Source organism: Staurois parvus, unplaced genomic scaffold (assembly GCF_062004578.1).
Source record: "Staurois parvus isolate SC_StPar_1 unplaced genomic scaffold, SC_StPar_1.0 ptg000597l, whole genome shotgun sequence".
In the NCBI taxonomy this organism is placed as follows: domain Eukaryota; kingdom Metazoa; phylum Chordata; class Amphibia; order Anura; family Ranidae; genus Staurois; species Staurois parvus.
This window is the reverse complement of record NW_028318393.1, coordinates 1614989-1629392: the sequence shown is the minus strand read 5'-3', so window position 1 is coordinate 1629392 and position 14404 is coordinate 1614989. Positions and strand designations below refer to the sequence as shown.

Genomic DNA, 14404 nt, shown 5'->3' with positions numbered 1-14404 from the left:
CCAGGAGCTTTATTCACCATCAGTGTGAGCCATATCAGTTGTGAGCCAATGTGGATCATATGAAGCTGTGTCAATATCATGCCCATTGTGAAGAGTTCCCCTGTGCTCCTTTGTATACACAGAGCTGAAGAAGATATTTAATAAATTTGCCTTCTCTTTGTCCCCAGTCACCCACTCTAGATTATTTTGTAAAGGGCCTACATGCTCGGACCGCACATTTTTACTATTATTATATTTGAAGACTTTTTGGGGGTTTGTCCTGCTATCCTTTGCAATCTGTCATTCGTTTTCAATTTTTGCAGCCTTGATTCCTTTTTACATATTCTGTTACATTCTTTGTAATGTTTAAATGATGATGGTGTTCCTTCATTTTTATATTTAATAAAAGTTCTTTTCTTATTATTTATAGCTTTTTTAACTTTGGCTGTAAGCCACATAGGTCTGATTTTTAGCCTTTTAAACTTGTTGCCCATGGGAATACATTATGCAGAGTGTTCACATACAGTCTTTTCAAAACTCCCATTTCTGTGTTGTGTTCATCAATATTCCTTCCCAGTCTAAGCCTTGGAAAATTAGCTCTCTTAAAGTTGAGCGTTTTTATTTTTCCTCTGTGTGTGTGTGTGTGTGTGTGTGTGTGTGTGTGTGTGTGTGTGTGTGTTTTGTTGTTTACAGCTAACAATAAATGAAATCATGTTATGATCACTGCTACCCAGATATTCTTTTATTAGTAATAAGCTCTGCATGATTTGAGATTACCAGGTCCAGCAGAGCATTATTCCTAGTTGGGGCCTCTATATGAACTGTACCATAAAATTGTCCTGTATTAGGTGTAATACATTTTTGCCCTTTAACTGTTCCTGCAGTGCCATTATTCCAGTCAATTTCCCGGTAGTTAAAATCCCCATTATTATCACTGTCCCAGCCCTTGCAGCCCTTTCAGTCTGATGATTCTCATATGTAGCAGGGTGCCAGTACTGGTGCTGCTCTACCTCTTGTTGAACTGGCAACAACCAGCGGCCTAGTACATCTTGGTCTTTTACATACCAGCACTGCAGTATCACTTGGTGACATGGCGAGCCCCATAAGTGCAGTACAAGCTGGTGCAGTGGCTAGCACAAGTAGTGTCCTGCAGCCACAAAGAATTTTAACACAGGCCCGTAGAGCCCATAGTGTCCTTCTGAATGTGCTTGCATATCCTGATTGGCAGCCCACAAATTCTGCAGCACCTATACTTCCCCATTCAGTTGGAAACAGCAAATTTAACTACTCCCCTTGATTTTTTGGAGCTGTTTTTCACAGAAAATCTGTATGGATTGATTGTGGATCAAAGCAATTTATGTGCACAATTTATGAAACCTTGCCAGATCATTTGCATGGAAACCTATTACTGTTTCCAAATTCAACGTTTTTTTGCGCCTAACCCTCAACATGGGCATTACTAAAAAAACATGAGTTGCAGTTATATTGGTCCACAGACCCAATTTATCATATGCCCGTGTTCTCTGTTGCCATGGCCAGGCATAGATATGAGAAAATAATGCGATTTATGCATTTCAATGACAATACACTCTATCGTCCTCGAAGTGACCCTAAATATGATAGGCTCCACAAAATTCAGCCCCTCGTTCATCACTTTAAACAGAAATTTGCAGATGTGTATACTCCCCAGGAAAACATCTGCGTTGTTAAGTCCCTTATTAATTTTCCTGGCCACCTTGCATTCAAACAATTTCTCCCCAGCAAACATGCCAGATATGGGGTCAAAATATATAAGACATGTGAGGTGGTAACAGGCAATACATGTAATTTACAAATTTATGAGGGAAAAGATAGTCACGTGGAGCCCCCTGAATGCACAGACTACATGGGGAGCAGTGGCAAGATAGTTTGGGTTTTCACCCTTGGTTTCACCCTTTTTCCATATGGGGTACCACTTACACGTGAACAATTTTTATACAAGTGTGCCATTTAGACTATTTAGACATTTGTACAATCTTGAAATTGGCACATGTGGCACCATGCAACCTAATCTCAGGGGTTTCCCCTAACAGCTTGCAAATACCCATCTTAGAAAGGGGGAGAAAGCCTGTTGATAATTGATGAATTGCTCACAGTGAAGTGGAAGGGCAAAGGGGATGTTTTCGTCCTGTCTTCCATTCGCGCAGACACGGCCATCCAAACGTCCATGGCAACTGGTGTTGTTCAGAAGCTCCTTTGTATCCACAACTATAACCTTAACATGGGAGGGGTGGAATTCAATGACCAGATGATGAAGCCGTACTTAGTTTTCCATAAAATCGGACACTGGTACAAAAAAAGTTTCTGTATATTTATTTCAGTTGGCTCTGTACAACGCTTTTGTGCTTTACAAAGCAACTAGACAAAGTGGATCCTTCCTAAAATTCCAGGAAGAGATTATAAGGGCCCTTTTGTATCCAGAAGGTGCTGTGGCCCAAATCCCCAACCCAGATGCAGTGAGCCGGCTACATGACAGGCATATTCCTGATGCCATTCCTGGTACCCCAACCCAAAAGACACCCCAAAAAAGATGCCATGTCTGTAGCAGACACGGAATTAGACGTGACAACTGCTTTTTTTGTCCCTCCTGTCCTGACCAACCTGGTCTCTGCCTCAAGGACTGTTTCCATCACTACCACACACTAGTGGAGTATTAGTATAGGGTACAGCATGGCACAGTCTAGAGCACATGGGAGGGGTGGACTTCAGGGTCTCGAAAGATGTTCGGTGGTCAGGAAACTGGCTATCGCATTTTGAGAGAATCTAACATCTGGAGTTTACAGTTTAAAAAAAAAGTTAAAGTGAAGTAAAAAAAAAATTAAAATTAAGTAAAAAAAAAAAAACAATTACCATTTTATTGAGATACTGTTTTATTGTTAACCATTGTTGTTTTCTTTGTAAGAATGCCATTCAGCTGCAGCACAATCTGTTTATTCTGACAGCAACAAAGTGTGTTCTCAGAATATATATCAGTGTGTGAAAAGCTGCTGGATGAAATTTGTCAAAAAAGGACATATATGCCCAAGCATTTGTGTCTGGGGTGGCCATTGGGTGGATCACTCCTATGCTTTGGGATATATATTTTATAATATTTTTTGGCACAGATTTCAATAAAAAAGTTGTTGTTTTATTGAGTTACTGTTCTATTGTGACTATTGTTTTGTTAACCGTTGTTTTCTTTGCAGGAACGCCATTCAGGTGCAGCACTGATCTGTTTATTCTGACAGCAACAGGGTGTGCTCTCAAAATATACATCAGTGCGTGCAGCATTGCTGGATGAGATTTCTCATCTGCAGTTAAAAAAAAGAGCATATACAGTATGCTCAAGCATGGGGCCTGGGGTGGTCAGTGGGGTGGTCTTATGCTTCTGCATTTATTTAAAAAAACTTTTTTGGCAGAGATTTCTTCATCCACATCGATTGATGTGAATAGAGCAATCTGTTAGGTTTCATGTATGCCCAACATTGGATGTGGGTGGATGCAGGGCAGTATATTCTAATGGTGGGCATACCACACACTTTTTCTGATAAAGAAAAAAAAAACATAACATATATGCCCAACATGGACCTGCGATGTACTGGTACATCATTGGACTTTGAGTGGTTAAATCAGGATTGGGGAACCTGAGAATGCAGCTGGCGTTTCTGCCAGCTGGCCATAGAGCTGATTGGAGACCAAAATGCTTCCGATCATCTCTATACTGTAAGAAACCGGAAGCTACAAGCATTTCATCACTTCAGTTTCGCCGGATATAAACAGCGTCATTTTAAACTGGGAATGCATCTGATCTCACCAAGATCAGTGTGATTTAAGGGCAGAGGAGATATCTAGAGTCTAATAGACCCCAGATTTCTCAGAAAAGAATACCTGTCACTGCCTATTGCTATCATAGGGGATATTTACATTTCCTGTGATAACAATAAAAGTGATTAAAAAAAATTAAAGGGACAGTATAAAAATAAAAAAAAATCAAAATAAATAATTAGAAAAATAAATTAAAGCATATTCGTCCCCCCACACGTGCGCAACAGCGTACACAAGCATCGGCCCCGTGTCAGTATGAAAACAGTGCTTGCACCATACATTTGAAGTCTCACACATGTAGTATCCCCATACTCAGTAGAAGTAGCAGGATGTATTTTGGGGTGTATTTCCACATATCCCCATGGCATGTGTAAGCAATATATCATTTTAGTGACAACTTTGTGTAAAAGAAAACAAAACTTTTTTTTTGTCCTTTTCCAAAAACTCATGATAAAAAATAAAGTATTCCACTGAAACAACATGTTTCTCAGCAAATAGTTTGGGGTGTCGACTTTCCAAAAAGGGGTCATGGGGGGGGTGCTATCCTGGAATTTCAGGGCCTCTAAAACCGTGATAGGTAGTGAGGAAGTGAAACGAGGAAAATACACACCTTCAGGCTTCAGGGGTCATTGGATTTCAGGCTCCTGTATGTGGCTAGGCTCCCAAAAAGTTTTGCACTTGTGGTATCCCCATACTCAGGAGAATTACAAGAATATATTTTGGTATGTCATTCCACATATACCCATGGCATGTGTAAGCAATATATAATTTAAGTGACAACTTTGTTTAAAAAAAATAGTTTTGTCATTTTCCAAAAACGCAGAAATAAAATAAATCTTCCATGGACTCAATATGCTTCTCAGCATATAGCTTGGGTTGTCTACTTTCCGAAAAGGGGTAATTTGGGGGTGTTTGTACTGCCCTGGCATTTTAGCACCTCAAGAAATGTGATAGACAGATAGAAAGTAAAAACTGTATAAATTCCAGTATCTATACCATAGTTTGTAGACACTATAACGTTCACAAAAACCAAGTAATGTACACTTATTGGCACTTTTTTAACCACAGACATGTAGCAAAATACATTTTGGACTGAATTTATGACTAAATTTGAGTTTATTAGATATTTTTTATAACAGAAATTAGAAAATATAACTTTTTTTCAAAATTGTCGGACTTTTTTGTTTATAGCTCAAAAAATTAAAAGCCCAGAGGTGATAAAATACAACCAAAAGAAAGCTCTATTTGTGGGGAAAAAATGACAAAAATGTAATTAATGTACAGCATTGCATGACCACGCAATTGTCAGTTGAACTAGCACAGCGCCATGTAGCAAAAAAATGGCATAAATTCCAGTATCTACACCATAGTTTATAGACGCTTTAACTTTCACATATGCCAATTAATATACATGTACCAAAATACATTTTGGCCTAAATTTATGATGAAATTTGAGTTTATTGGATATTGGATTTTTATAACAGAAATTAGAAATTATCAGGGTTTTTTTTCTAAATTTTCAGTCTTTTTTTCTTTACAGCACAAAAATAGAAAAAACCCAGAGGTGATCAAATACCACCAAAAGAAAGCTCTAATTGTGTGAAAAAAAGGATATAAATTTTGTTTGGGTACAGCGTTGCATAACCACGCAGTTACCAGTTGAAATAGCGCAGTGCCGAATAGCAAAAAATGGCCTAGTCAGGAAGTGGGGGTAAATCTTCCGGAAGGCAAGTGGTTAAATAAAAATGTTGATCTCTGAGTCTGATGATATGTACCAGAGTCAACCTCTAAAAGTATATACGTCTCTTCTTTCTGTTAATCTCAGAATGGATTAGTTGTTCCCTAACCATATAGCTGGTTATTTAAACACTGCTCAAAAAGTATAGCATCAAGTCAATTAAACTCCTGGGATATTGATCCCAGTTAATTGCAGAGAGGGTTGTTAATCAGTTTCAGTTGCTTTGGTGTTAATGAAATTAACAATAGGTGCACTAGATGGACAGCAATGAGACGTCCCCCAAAACAGAAATGGTTTTATAGGCCATTTTTCCCTACTCATCTGTTCTGACTGTTTTTCACTAGTTTTGCATTTGTCACTACTGGTAGCATGAGACGACACCTAGACCCTACAGAGGTTGCACAGGCAGTCCAACTCTTCCAGGATGGCACATCAATACGTGCCATTGCCAGGAGGTTTGCTGTGTCTCCCAGCACAGTCTCAAGAGCATGGAGGAGATTCCAGGAGACAGGCAGTTACTCTAGGAGAGCTGGAAAGGGCCACTGAAGTTCCCTAACCCATCAGCAGCACCAGTATCTGCTCCTTTGTGCAAGGAGGAACAGGATGAGCACTGCCAGAGCCCTACAAAATTACCTTCAGCAGGCCACTGGTGTGAATGTCTCTGACCAAACAATCAGAAACAGACTCCATGAGGGTGGCCTGAGGTCCTCTAGTGGGCCCTGTGCTCACTGCCCGGCACCATAGAGCTCGATTGGCATTTGCCATTGAACACCAGAATTGGCAGGTCCGCCACTGGCACCCTGTGCTTTTCACAGATGAGAGCAGGGTCACCCTGAGCACATATGACAGACGTGAAAGGGTCTGGAGAAGTCCTGGAGAACGTTATGCAGCCTGTAAAATCGTTCAGCATGACTGCTTTGGTGTGGGTCAGTGATGGTCTGGGGAGGAATGCACAGACCTCTGCAGGCTAGACAGTTGGACCCATTGTTAGACCCTACGCTGGTGCAGTGGGTCCTGGGTTTCCCCTGGTGCCTGGCCTCATGTGGCGAGAGTATGCAGGCAGTTCCTGGAGGATGAAGGACTTGATACCATTGAATGGACCCCATGCTCGCCTGCCCTAAATCCAATAGAACACCTCTGGGATATCATGTTTCAGTCCATCCGACGCTGCCAGGTTGCACCTCAGACTGTCCAGGAGCTCAGTGATGCGCTGGTACAGATGTGGGAGGAAATACCCCAGGACACCATCTGTCTTCTCATTAGGAGCATGCCCCGACGTTGTCAAGCATGCATACAAGCACGTGGGGGCCATACAAACTACTCAGTACCATTTTGAGTTGCTGCAATGAAATTTCAGCAAAATGTACTAGCCTGCTGTATCATTTTTTCACTTTGATTTTTGGGGTGTCTTTGAATTCAGTCCTCTGTAGGATGATAATTTTCATTTCCATCAAACGATGAGGCATCCTTACATTCCTAACACATTACCCAGTCCATATCAGTAGATATCCAGCATGAAAATTTTCCCCATTGAGATCTGATGTGTTTTCAAAGTGTTCCTTTAATTTTTTTGAGCAGTGTATTTACCACTGCATATACAAGAATAGACTGCCTTTCCTGACAGACTCCATGGCAGCATACGTGTGGGTTAGTCCTCTCTTCTCCTATAGGACCCCACTCCCATAAATCTTTGCTCCTCACCAGAGGTCCTGTTCCTTTTTTGTCCTCCTCCTATGGACCTAGTGCAAGTCTTACCTGGTTCCCGCATACAAGATGGTCCATGAGCAAGGCCTGGCGAGCCTTTCCAGGAGATGCGAGGCGACGCGCCACTTGTCAGTTCCATGGGCCCCAGCTAAAGGTGGGGTATAGGGTGCGGCAGATGGATGCAGTGCCGAGAGTGCGGAGCAGGCGTCCCCTCATCAATTTCCAGTGTTCCCCAGCAAATAGCAGGGTGGAAATGGGTGAGCAGGAGTCGGTGCCTGGAGGAGCACAGGTCTGCCAATGGTGGGCGAGAGGCACTTGGGCCAGATAGCCTGCTAACAGCAGGTGACCATGTAGCGCCAGAATCAGACGAGGCAGTCTCCAAGTCAGGCGGTTGTGGCTGTGCAGGGTTGGTAAGCAGTGCTCGTGTTCGGGTCTCATTTTTTTTTTGCTCCTTATTTGTCTTTTCTTTTTCTTTCACTGGTGCTAGTGGGTGCCTGGAGCACAATGCTGCGCTCCAGGCTGCAGCTTCCGGGTCCAGAGCGGGATCTGGCGTACTGCGCATGCACGAGTTGACCTCTGAACGAGGTTTGGCTTTGAGCATGTGCAGTATGGCAAGAGGGCAGCGCTCGCACATGCGTGAAGGTGTCCTGGGGTTTGGCGCATACGCAGTACGGCAGCGGTGATGTCATAGCTCTTGCGGCAAATTTAAACAGCTGTCAAAGCTGTTTTCCTTGGGAAATCCTGTGGGCACTGTGAAAGTCAGTACCTGTCCCTCCTAGGATTTTGCATGCCATGTTTTTTTTACAGCTTGGTTGCCTTTGCAGCTGACCCAGCATGTATGTGTCACCGCCTCCTTGTGGCCAGCCCCTGTAGGTATGGACGGACGGCTTTAGACCCTTGATCCCCCACTTCCTATGGAACATGTTCACATCTATGCTTTTTTGAGCTGCTGCATTTTTGGAAAGGGTCAGAGACTTTGAAAAACAAAAAGCAGCATTTGTTACAATAGACTTCAATGGAGAATCTGTTGAAATGCATGGTAGTGCATTTTTGCCACGCTTTGCATCTTTATTCTGCCAAGCAAAAAAAAAAAAGGAGCTGAACTGAACAAAACGCGGTAACAGCGTGTGAAAAATGCATCAAAAACCTGCGTAGAAAACAAACTGCATAGGTGTGAACCTAGAGCCTAAAATAATTTGTATTTATTTTTAAACTTTTTTTTTTACTTTCTTTACATTTTTTTCCTATATTATGTCATCAGAATATCAGTGTCACCATAGTGAAACTGTACTACTCTGAGGGGGTGATCAGAAATTTTTTTTTCACATTTATTGCTTATGCAGTTATGATCACTGTATAAGCAATAGTTTTAGCTGTCATGAATGGGTTTTCCATTCATGGACAGCTTGCTTATGGTTGTGATCCATGATTGGCTACAGCTAATCACATGGTACAGGTAGCCAGGCATCATGTGATTGCTGTGGGCCAATCACAGATCACAAGAGTAAGTAAGCTGTTTATGAATGGACTAATCATAGTGATCACATGATACTCGGTTACCGGTTACCAATAATCTGCTGTGTCTAGTTGAAAAGTAGAAAGTGGCTAATGAGGTGACTTTTTATACCTTTATATTTACCTCATAATCCTGCCAGTGACACACTTTTGGAACTTATTGAACAGATACAACAAAACACCTTTAACCCTTTTCTCCACTTTTAAACTCAGGTGGCCAGACCATTTTTGTAGTTTCTCTATTGCTTTTTTATATTTTTCCCTTAAAGCTTTCAGAGTTTGTAAAAGACCCACCAAACCATATACTGTCTGAAAGCACATGACCAGTATAATAAAACTGAATCTTAAGGCCCCGCAATATTTACACAAATGTTTATCAAACAATATTTTCATTAAAAATACATTAAAATCATTGTTCACAGATACAAACAAATCAAATTTTGCCAAAGTCCTGTTAAATTTCCACTAAATATAATATAAGCTTAACCTGTATTGAGTTAATAAATAACAAATATTTGTGCATTTTAAATTACACCTTTTTGCAAAGTGAAATTTGGAGGTGTACATTTTTCCCTTACAACTTTCAAAATTTGTAAAAGACCTACCAAACCATATATTTTCTGAAAGCACATGACCAGTAGAATAAAAAGAAGATGCTACTGAATTTTAAGGCCCCGCAACATTTGTGCAAATGTTTATCAAAACAATATGTTCGCTAAAAATACACTAAAATTATTATTAGCAGATATAAACAGAGCACATTTTTGCTAAATTCCTGCTAAATTCCTACTAAATATAACAGCTTAATCTTTTCTGAGTAAAGAAATAAGACATACTTGTAAATTTTAAATTGCGCCTTTTTGTGAAATGGTGAAAATCAAATATACGAAAAACTGTAAATAACCAAATTTTTCTAAAAATCTGGAGACTTTCATTTTTCATTTCCAGCTTTTAGAGTTTGTAAAAGACCCCCCAAACCATGTATTTTCTGAAAGCACATGACCAGTAGAATAAAAAGAAGTTGCTACTGATTTTTAAGGCCCGGTGATATTTGCATAAATGTTTACCAAACTATATTTTCGTTAAAAATACACTAAAATCATTGTTCGCAGATACAAACATAGCAAATTTTACAAAATTCCTGTTAAATTCCTGCTAAATATAAAAGCTTAACCTGTATTGAGTTATTAAATACACAAATATTTGTAAATTTTAAATTGTGCACAAAAATTTCTCTAAAAATGTGGAGGTTTTAAAGTGATACTAAACCTAAAAACATTTTTTCCCTTAATACATTGCTTGCATTAAAGCAATAGTAACGTCCGCTTTGTGATTTTTACCTACATGTAAGCTTATAATAAAGGTTACCTGTAGGTAAAATGAATATCTCCTAAACGAGCACCATTTAGGAGAAATTCCCTCTTTTTGTCAGCCGACGCATGTGCTCTGAAAGATTGGCATACCCGTGATGTCATCGCGGCTTGGCTGGTCAGGTAAGTATTTCATAAAGTGCTAGTATGGAATGCATACTAGTACATAATGCAATTGCCTTGCTGGGAATTTTATTTTTTTTTTTAAAGCTGTGGTTTACTACAGCTTTAAGGTAAAAAACATTTTTAGTTTCCCTGTGCTCCCCATTCCCTGTGTTAAGAGGAAGAGAGGAGAGAAGAGATCAGTGCTCTGCACAGCTGCATCTCTTCTCCCCTCACTTCCACTGGCTCTTGCTGCTGTCAATCAAATGCGATGAAGAGGAAGTGGAGGCGGGGCTAAGTGTGTCGCAGTGTGTGTCTCTGTAGACAAACAGGTTGGGAGCGAGCATGCAGCGTGTGTCCCGTAGCAAAAGGCTTGCTCTGGGGACACACAAAGAAAAGAGCCAGGATTGCCGATGGGGGGCGAGGAAGATTGGGGCCGCTCAATGCAATACCACTGCACAGAGCAGGTGAATATAATATGTTTTTTATTCAAATTTTTTAAAAATCTGGCTGTAGTAATACTTTAGTTTTTCATTTACAGCTTGCAGAGTTTGTAAAAGGACCCCCCCCCAAAAAACCCCCCATATATTTCTGAAAGCACATGACCAGTAGAATAAAAAGAAGGTGCTACTGATTGGATGTAGCTGGGTGTGCTAAAGCGTATGCCCATAGAGGGCTGTGTTTACCCGCCCGGGGATGCACAGGTGTTGTGCATCCTTGTGCACGCAGTCCTATTCATGTCAGTTGGGACACAGCAACTGCAAGGACAGATCTGACATCTATGTGGGTATAGGTGCATGGCCCCAAATGAAGTCAGTGTGAGTTCAGGAACATGCATCCACATGGATCTCAAGTTGGAAGCAGTGGCTGTGTCCCAGCAGCTGCAGCCGGCTCTCCCTCTTCACCCTCCCGCCGGCTGCAGCTGCTGACAGCTGTCAGGATGGGGAGTGGGGGTTGGTAAACTGGGTAAGAAGGGAGAGCCGGATAGCAGGAGATGGGGGGGGGGGGAAAGGGGTTGCACTGAAGGGGGAGACTCAGCAGCAGGAATTATTTAATCCTTTAGGCTGTGGCTCTCATGCAATTTTCGTCAGGAGAAACAGAGAGGTGAAGCCAGTAACTGCATGAGAGAAGATCAGTGCTGGGGTGGGGGTAGAAGGGAGGTATCGGTGCTGGGGGACACAGATAAGGGGAAGGAAGGGGCCAGTAAGGCGAAGCGGGGTTAAAGCCTAGGAGCTAGGTGGGAGAAGTGGAGGGAAGAAGGCAGCGGGTAAGAGGCACAGCAGCAGCAATTACCTTTGGGGGTCACATTTTAAGTTAATAGTTCTAATCAACGGCTTGTCACAGCCACTAATCAGAGCTATTATTTTGTTCAGCAGATTCTGCTGAACATTTCTGCTATAAGTTCATGGTCACTGAAGTGACCATGAACTTATAGCAGAAGCAGGTATGTGAGGAATGTCAGGTCCATATGGCGTATGGACATGGCCAGCTGGAAGCAGTGCTGTAGGACTTGGTAGCGAAAGGGTTAATCTTATCCTCAGCAGACCAAAAGGGAGTAAATAGAAGTTCAGTCCAAGCTGAATGTTATGTACAACATTTATGTAGTTGATCTGTAAAGCACTGTGTTTTGATTCTTGTGATATCTGTCCATACAGGTGAAAAAAACAAATTGGTTTTTAACTGTGTTGAAGAAAATACCAGAAATATTTTGTATATTTCTATATGCATATTTGTAACATGTTTATAAATGAGTTTGGAATTAAAGGTACGATGTCAGTGTTTGCAGATTAAACCAAGCTATGTAGTGGAATAATGTCCTGTCTCCTATTTACAGGTCAACTTCAATGCACTATGCACTGTTTGATTTGGACAACTATGTGGTAAATTAGGTTTAAAGTTGATAAATGTAAATATATGCACTTGGGGGGTAAAAACATGCATACATGAATGTAATACATTCTGGGGGATTCAATGAAGGAGTTGAGAAGGCTCTGGGTGTTCTGATAGATCACAGACTCTATAGTAGCATGTAATGCAAAGCTTCTAAAGCAGTTTCTAAAGCTATCAAAACACTTTGCATTCGTTCAAAAAATGCAAAGCATTCTCTGAATGACGCTCATGCCAAGGGCCAACCTCCTGTGTTCAGAATGCAGCAGGGCAGCTACTCAGCACTGGACCTAGAAGCAAATGGAGATCCTTGGAGTAGCAGTGTTTATTTCATTGATTTTCAGCTTTCAGGGGCATTAGCCCGGCACATAATTCTTCTTTAAACAACAACAGAAAAATAATTATTGATGTGCCAGAAATGTAGTGTACCCTCAAATTCCTTTTTGAGCTGACAACACATTGTCTTTCAAGCTCTGGAATCCTAAGCACATGGTCTTAGACCTGCTCAATAAATTGCTGATGGATTACAAAGCACAGCGCCCTTTCCTCCTCATCTCCATAACCAAGTAGGAACTTATGAGCTCACAAGATTTCTGGAGGAATCAACAGGTTTTTGTTTTGTTTTTCCTCACTAGCATTTACATAAAAAGACAAATAGTAAGTTAAGTGTAACATAAGTTGGATAAATATCACAGAATTACCTCCCATTGCCATGGAAGACATTTTAAAAAATAAATATTAAAAAAAATCAGTATAAACTTTGCAATAGAAAATATAATCTAAATAGTTAAACAGCATTTCCTATTTAAAAAAAAAACACAACATAATATACAATCTATAAAATACCTGGGAATGAAGTGGAATATAGTCTTCATAGATGTTTTGCCACAAGACATAAAGATCAGGTATCATGAAGTCATCACAGATTTTAGAATATTCCACAGTGCTATCCAGTAAACCAGTCACCGCATTTGACAAACTTGTGTCACAGCCAGTAAGAATGTTGTTTGACTTTAAGACCACGCTGTTTTTAATAGGTATTCTGCTTCCCTTTGGGCTATGAACTGGTCTGTAGTATAACATTTTAACAAGATTTATTGCAACGTCTAACTTATTTCCTATGGTTTCTATGTTTTTTTCCTCTGCTTCTTGCATACCGAAGGCTGGATCTTTGGTTTCAGTAAGAGATTCAACTGAATGGTCTGAAGGCAATTTATCCAGTCCATCTCTGTCTAATATGTTGACATTCCCAACCTCACAGTCTGATAATGTGCTAGTACCCAAGGAAAAATGCCCATAAGCAATATTCTGGGCAATCCTCCTTGGTACTTTACAAACTGCTTCATAGTCAGCATCAGCTACTCTTAAAGAGGAACAAAAATGGCATTTTCGTGGAAAAGTCCCAGTACTCACAGTATGTGAACAGTTCTGTGTTGCTTGGCTATATTCTTCCAATTCTGTCCAGTATTCAGAACCAGAATATGCAAAGTCTTCTTGTAAAAGTGCAGAATATGAGCACTGGATATCTGTACGATTCAGATTTTTAATTGTGCTGTGCACAGATTTGGTCTCCTGACCCTCTTCATTATTGTTCTTCCTATACAGACTAGTAAGGCAATGTTTAAGCCTATCCTTCTCAGAAATTAGTTTCTGTAATTTCTCAATAGAGAGAGCTTCAATCCGTGCAATCACAGTATCAAATCTGAAAAAACGTTCCAGCATAAAAGCACATTTACTGCAGACAAACTCAGCTTGACCGTCGCGTAAGATCTCCTTACCCAGAACATGTGATAATAGAACCTGAAGATTAAGTTTGGCAGCTGTATGAAAAATCCATCTTCTCTGATTTCCACAAAGCTCCCTTCCACAAATTCTGCAAATGTCTTTCATTTTTAAATCCAATATTGAATTTGATGTATAGAGCTCCCCTCTGATTGAACAGGAATGGCAAACACTCTGATACTAACAGTGATTGGCTATAAATCTGAGGATGATGTAATTAGCCAAGTTATATAATTAAATACATAGATAATATAGGTAACCATAAGGCAGTAGATAAACCTGGGTTCAAGTAATTTATTTTAAATGTTTCAATGTTAGTTGTTAGTAGTTTGGCAGTAACTCAAATGTAAAAATTAATCCGTTGTTCTACTTTCTCTTCAGTTAAAGATCAATTGAGCTGTAGTAAAAACAAAGACAACTACATTTTAGAGTTTTAAAAAAACACATTTTTGACATTACATACTTTACCTAAACACAATTTACA

At 40.3% G+C, this 14404-nt stretch overlaps 1 protein-coding gene across 4 annotated transcripts in view; it reads right to left on the bottom strand.

Moving 5' to 3' along the window:
- The window catches only part of LOC149449887 (myomegalin-like), a 415368-nt gene that overhangs the window by 340482 nt on the left and 60482 nt on the right, over positions 1-14404 (bottom strand). For 3 of the 4 annotated variants that reach the window (XM_089692639.1, XM_089692640.1, XM_089692641.1), the window contains exon 2: positions 12985-14317. The exons of the other annotated variant lie outside the window; for it this stretch is intronic. In XM_089692639.1, the coding sequence (XP_089548765.1) occupies positions 12985-14028 (1044 nt within the window). In that variant the 5' untranslated portion in view covers positions 14029-14317. The remainder of the gene's footprint in view (positions 1-12984; positions 14318-14404) is intronic. 4 annotated transcript variants of the gene reach the window in all.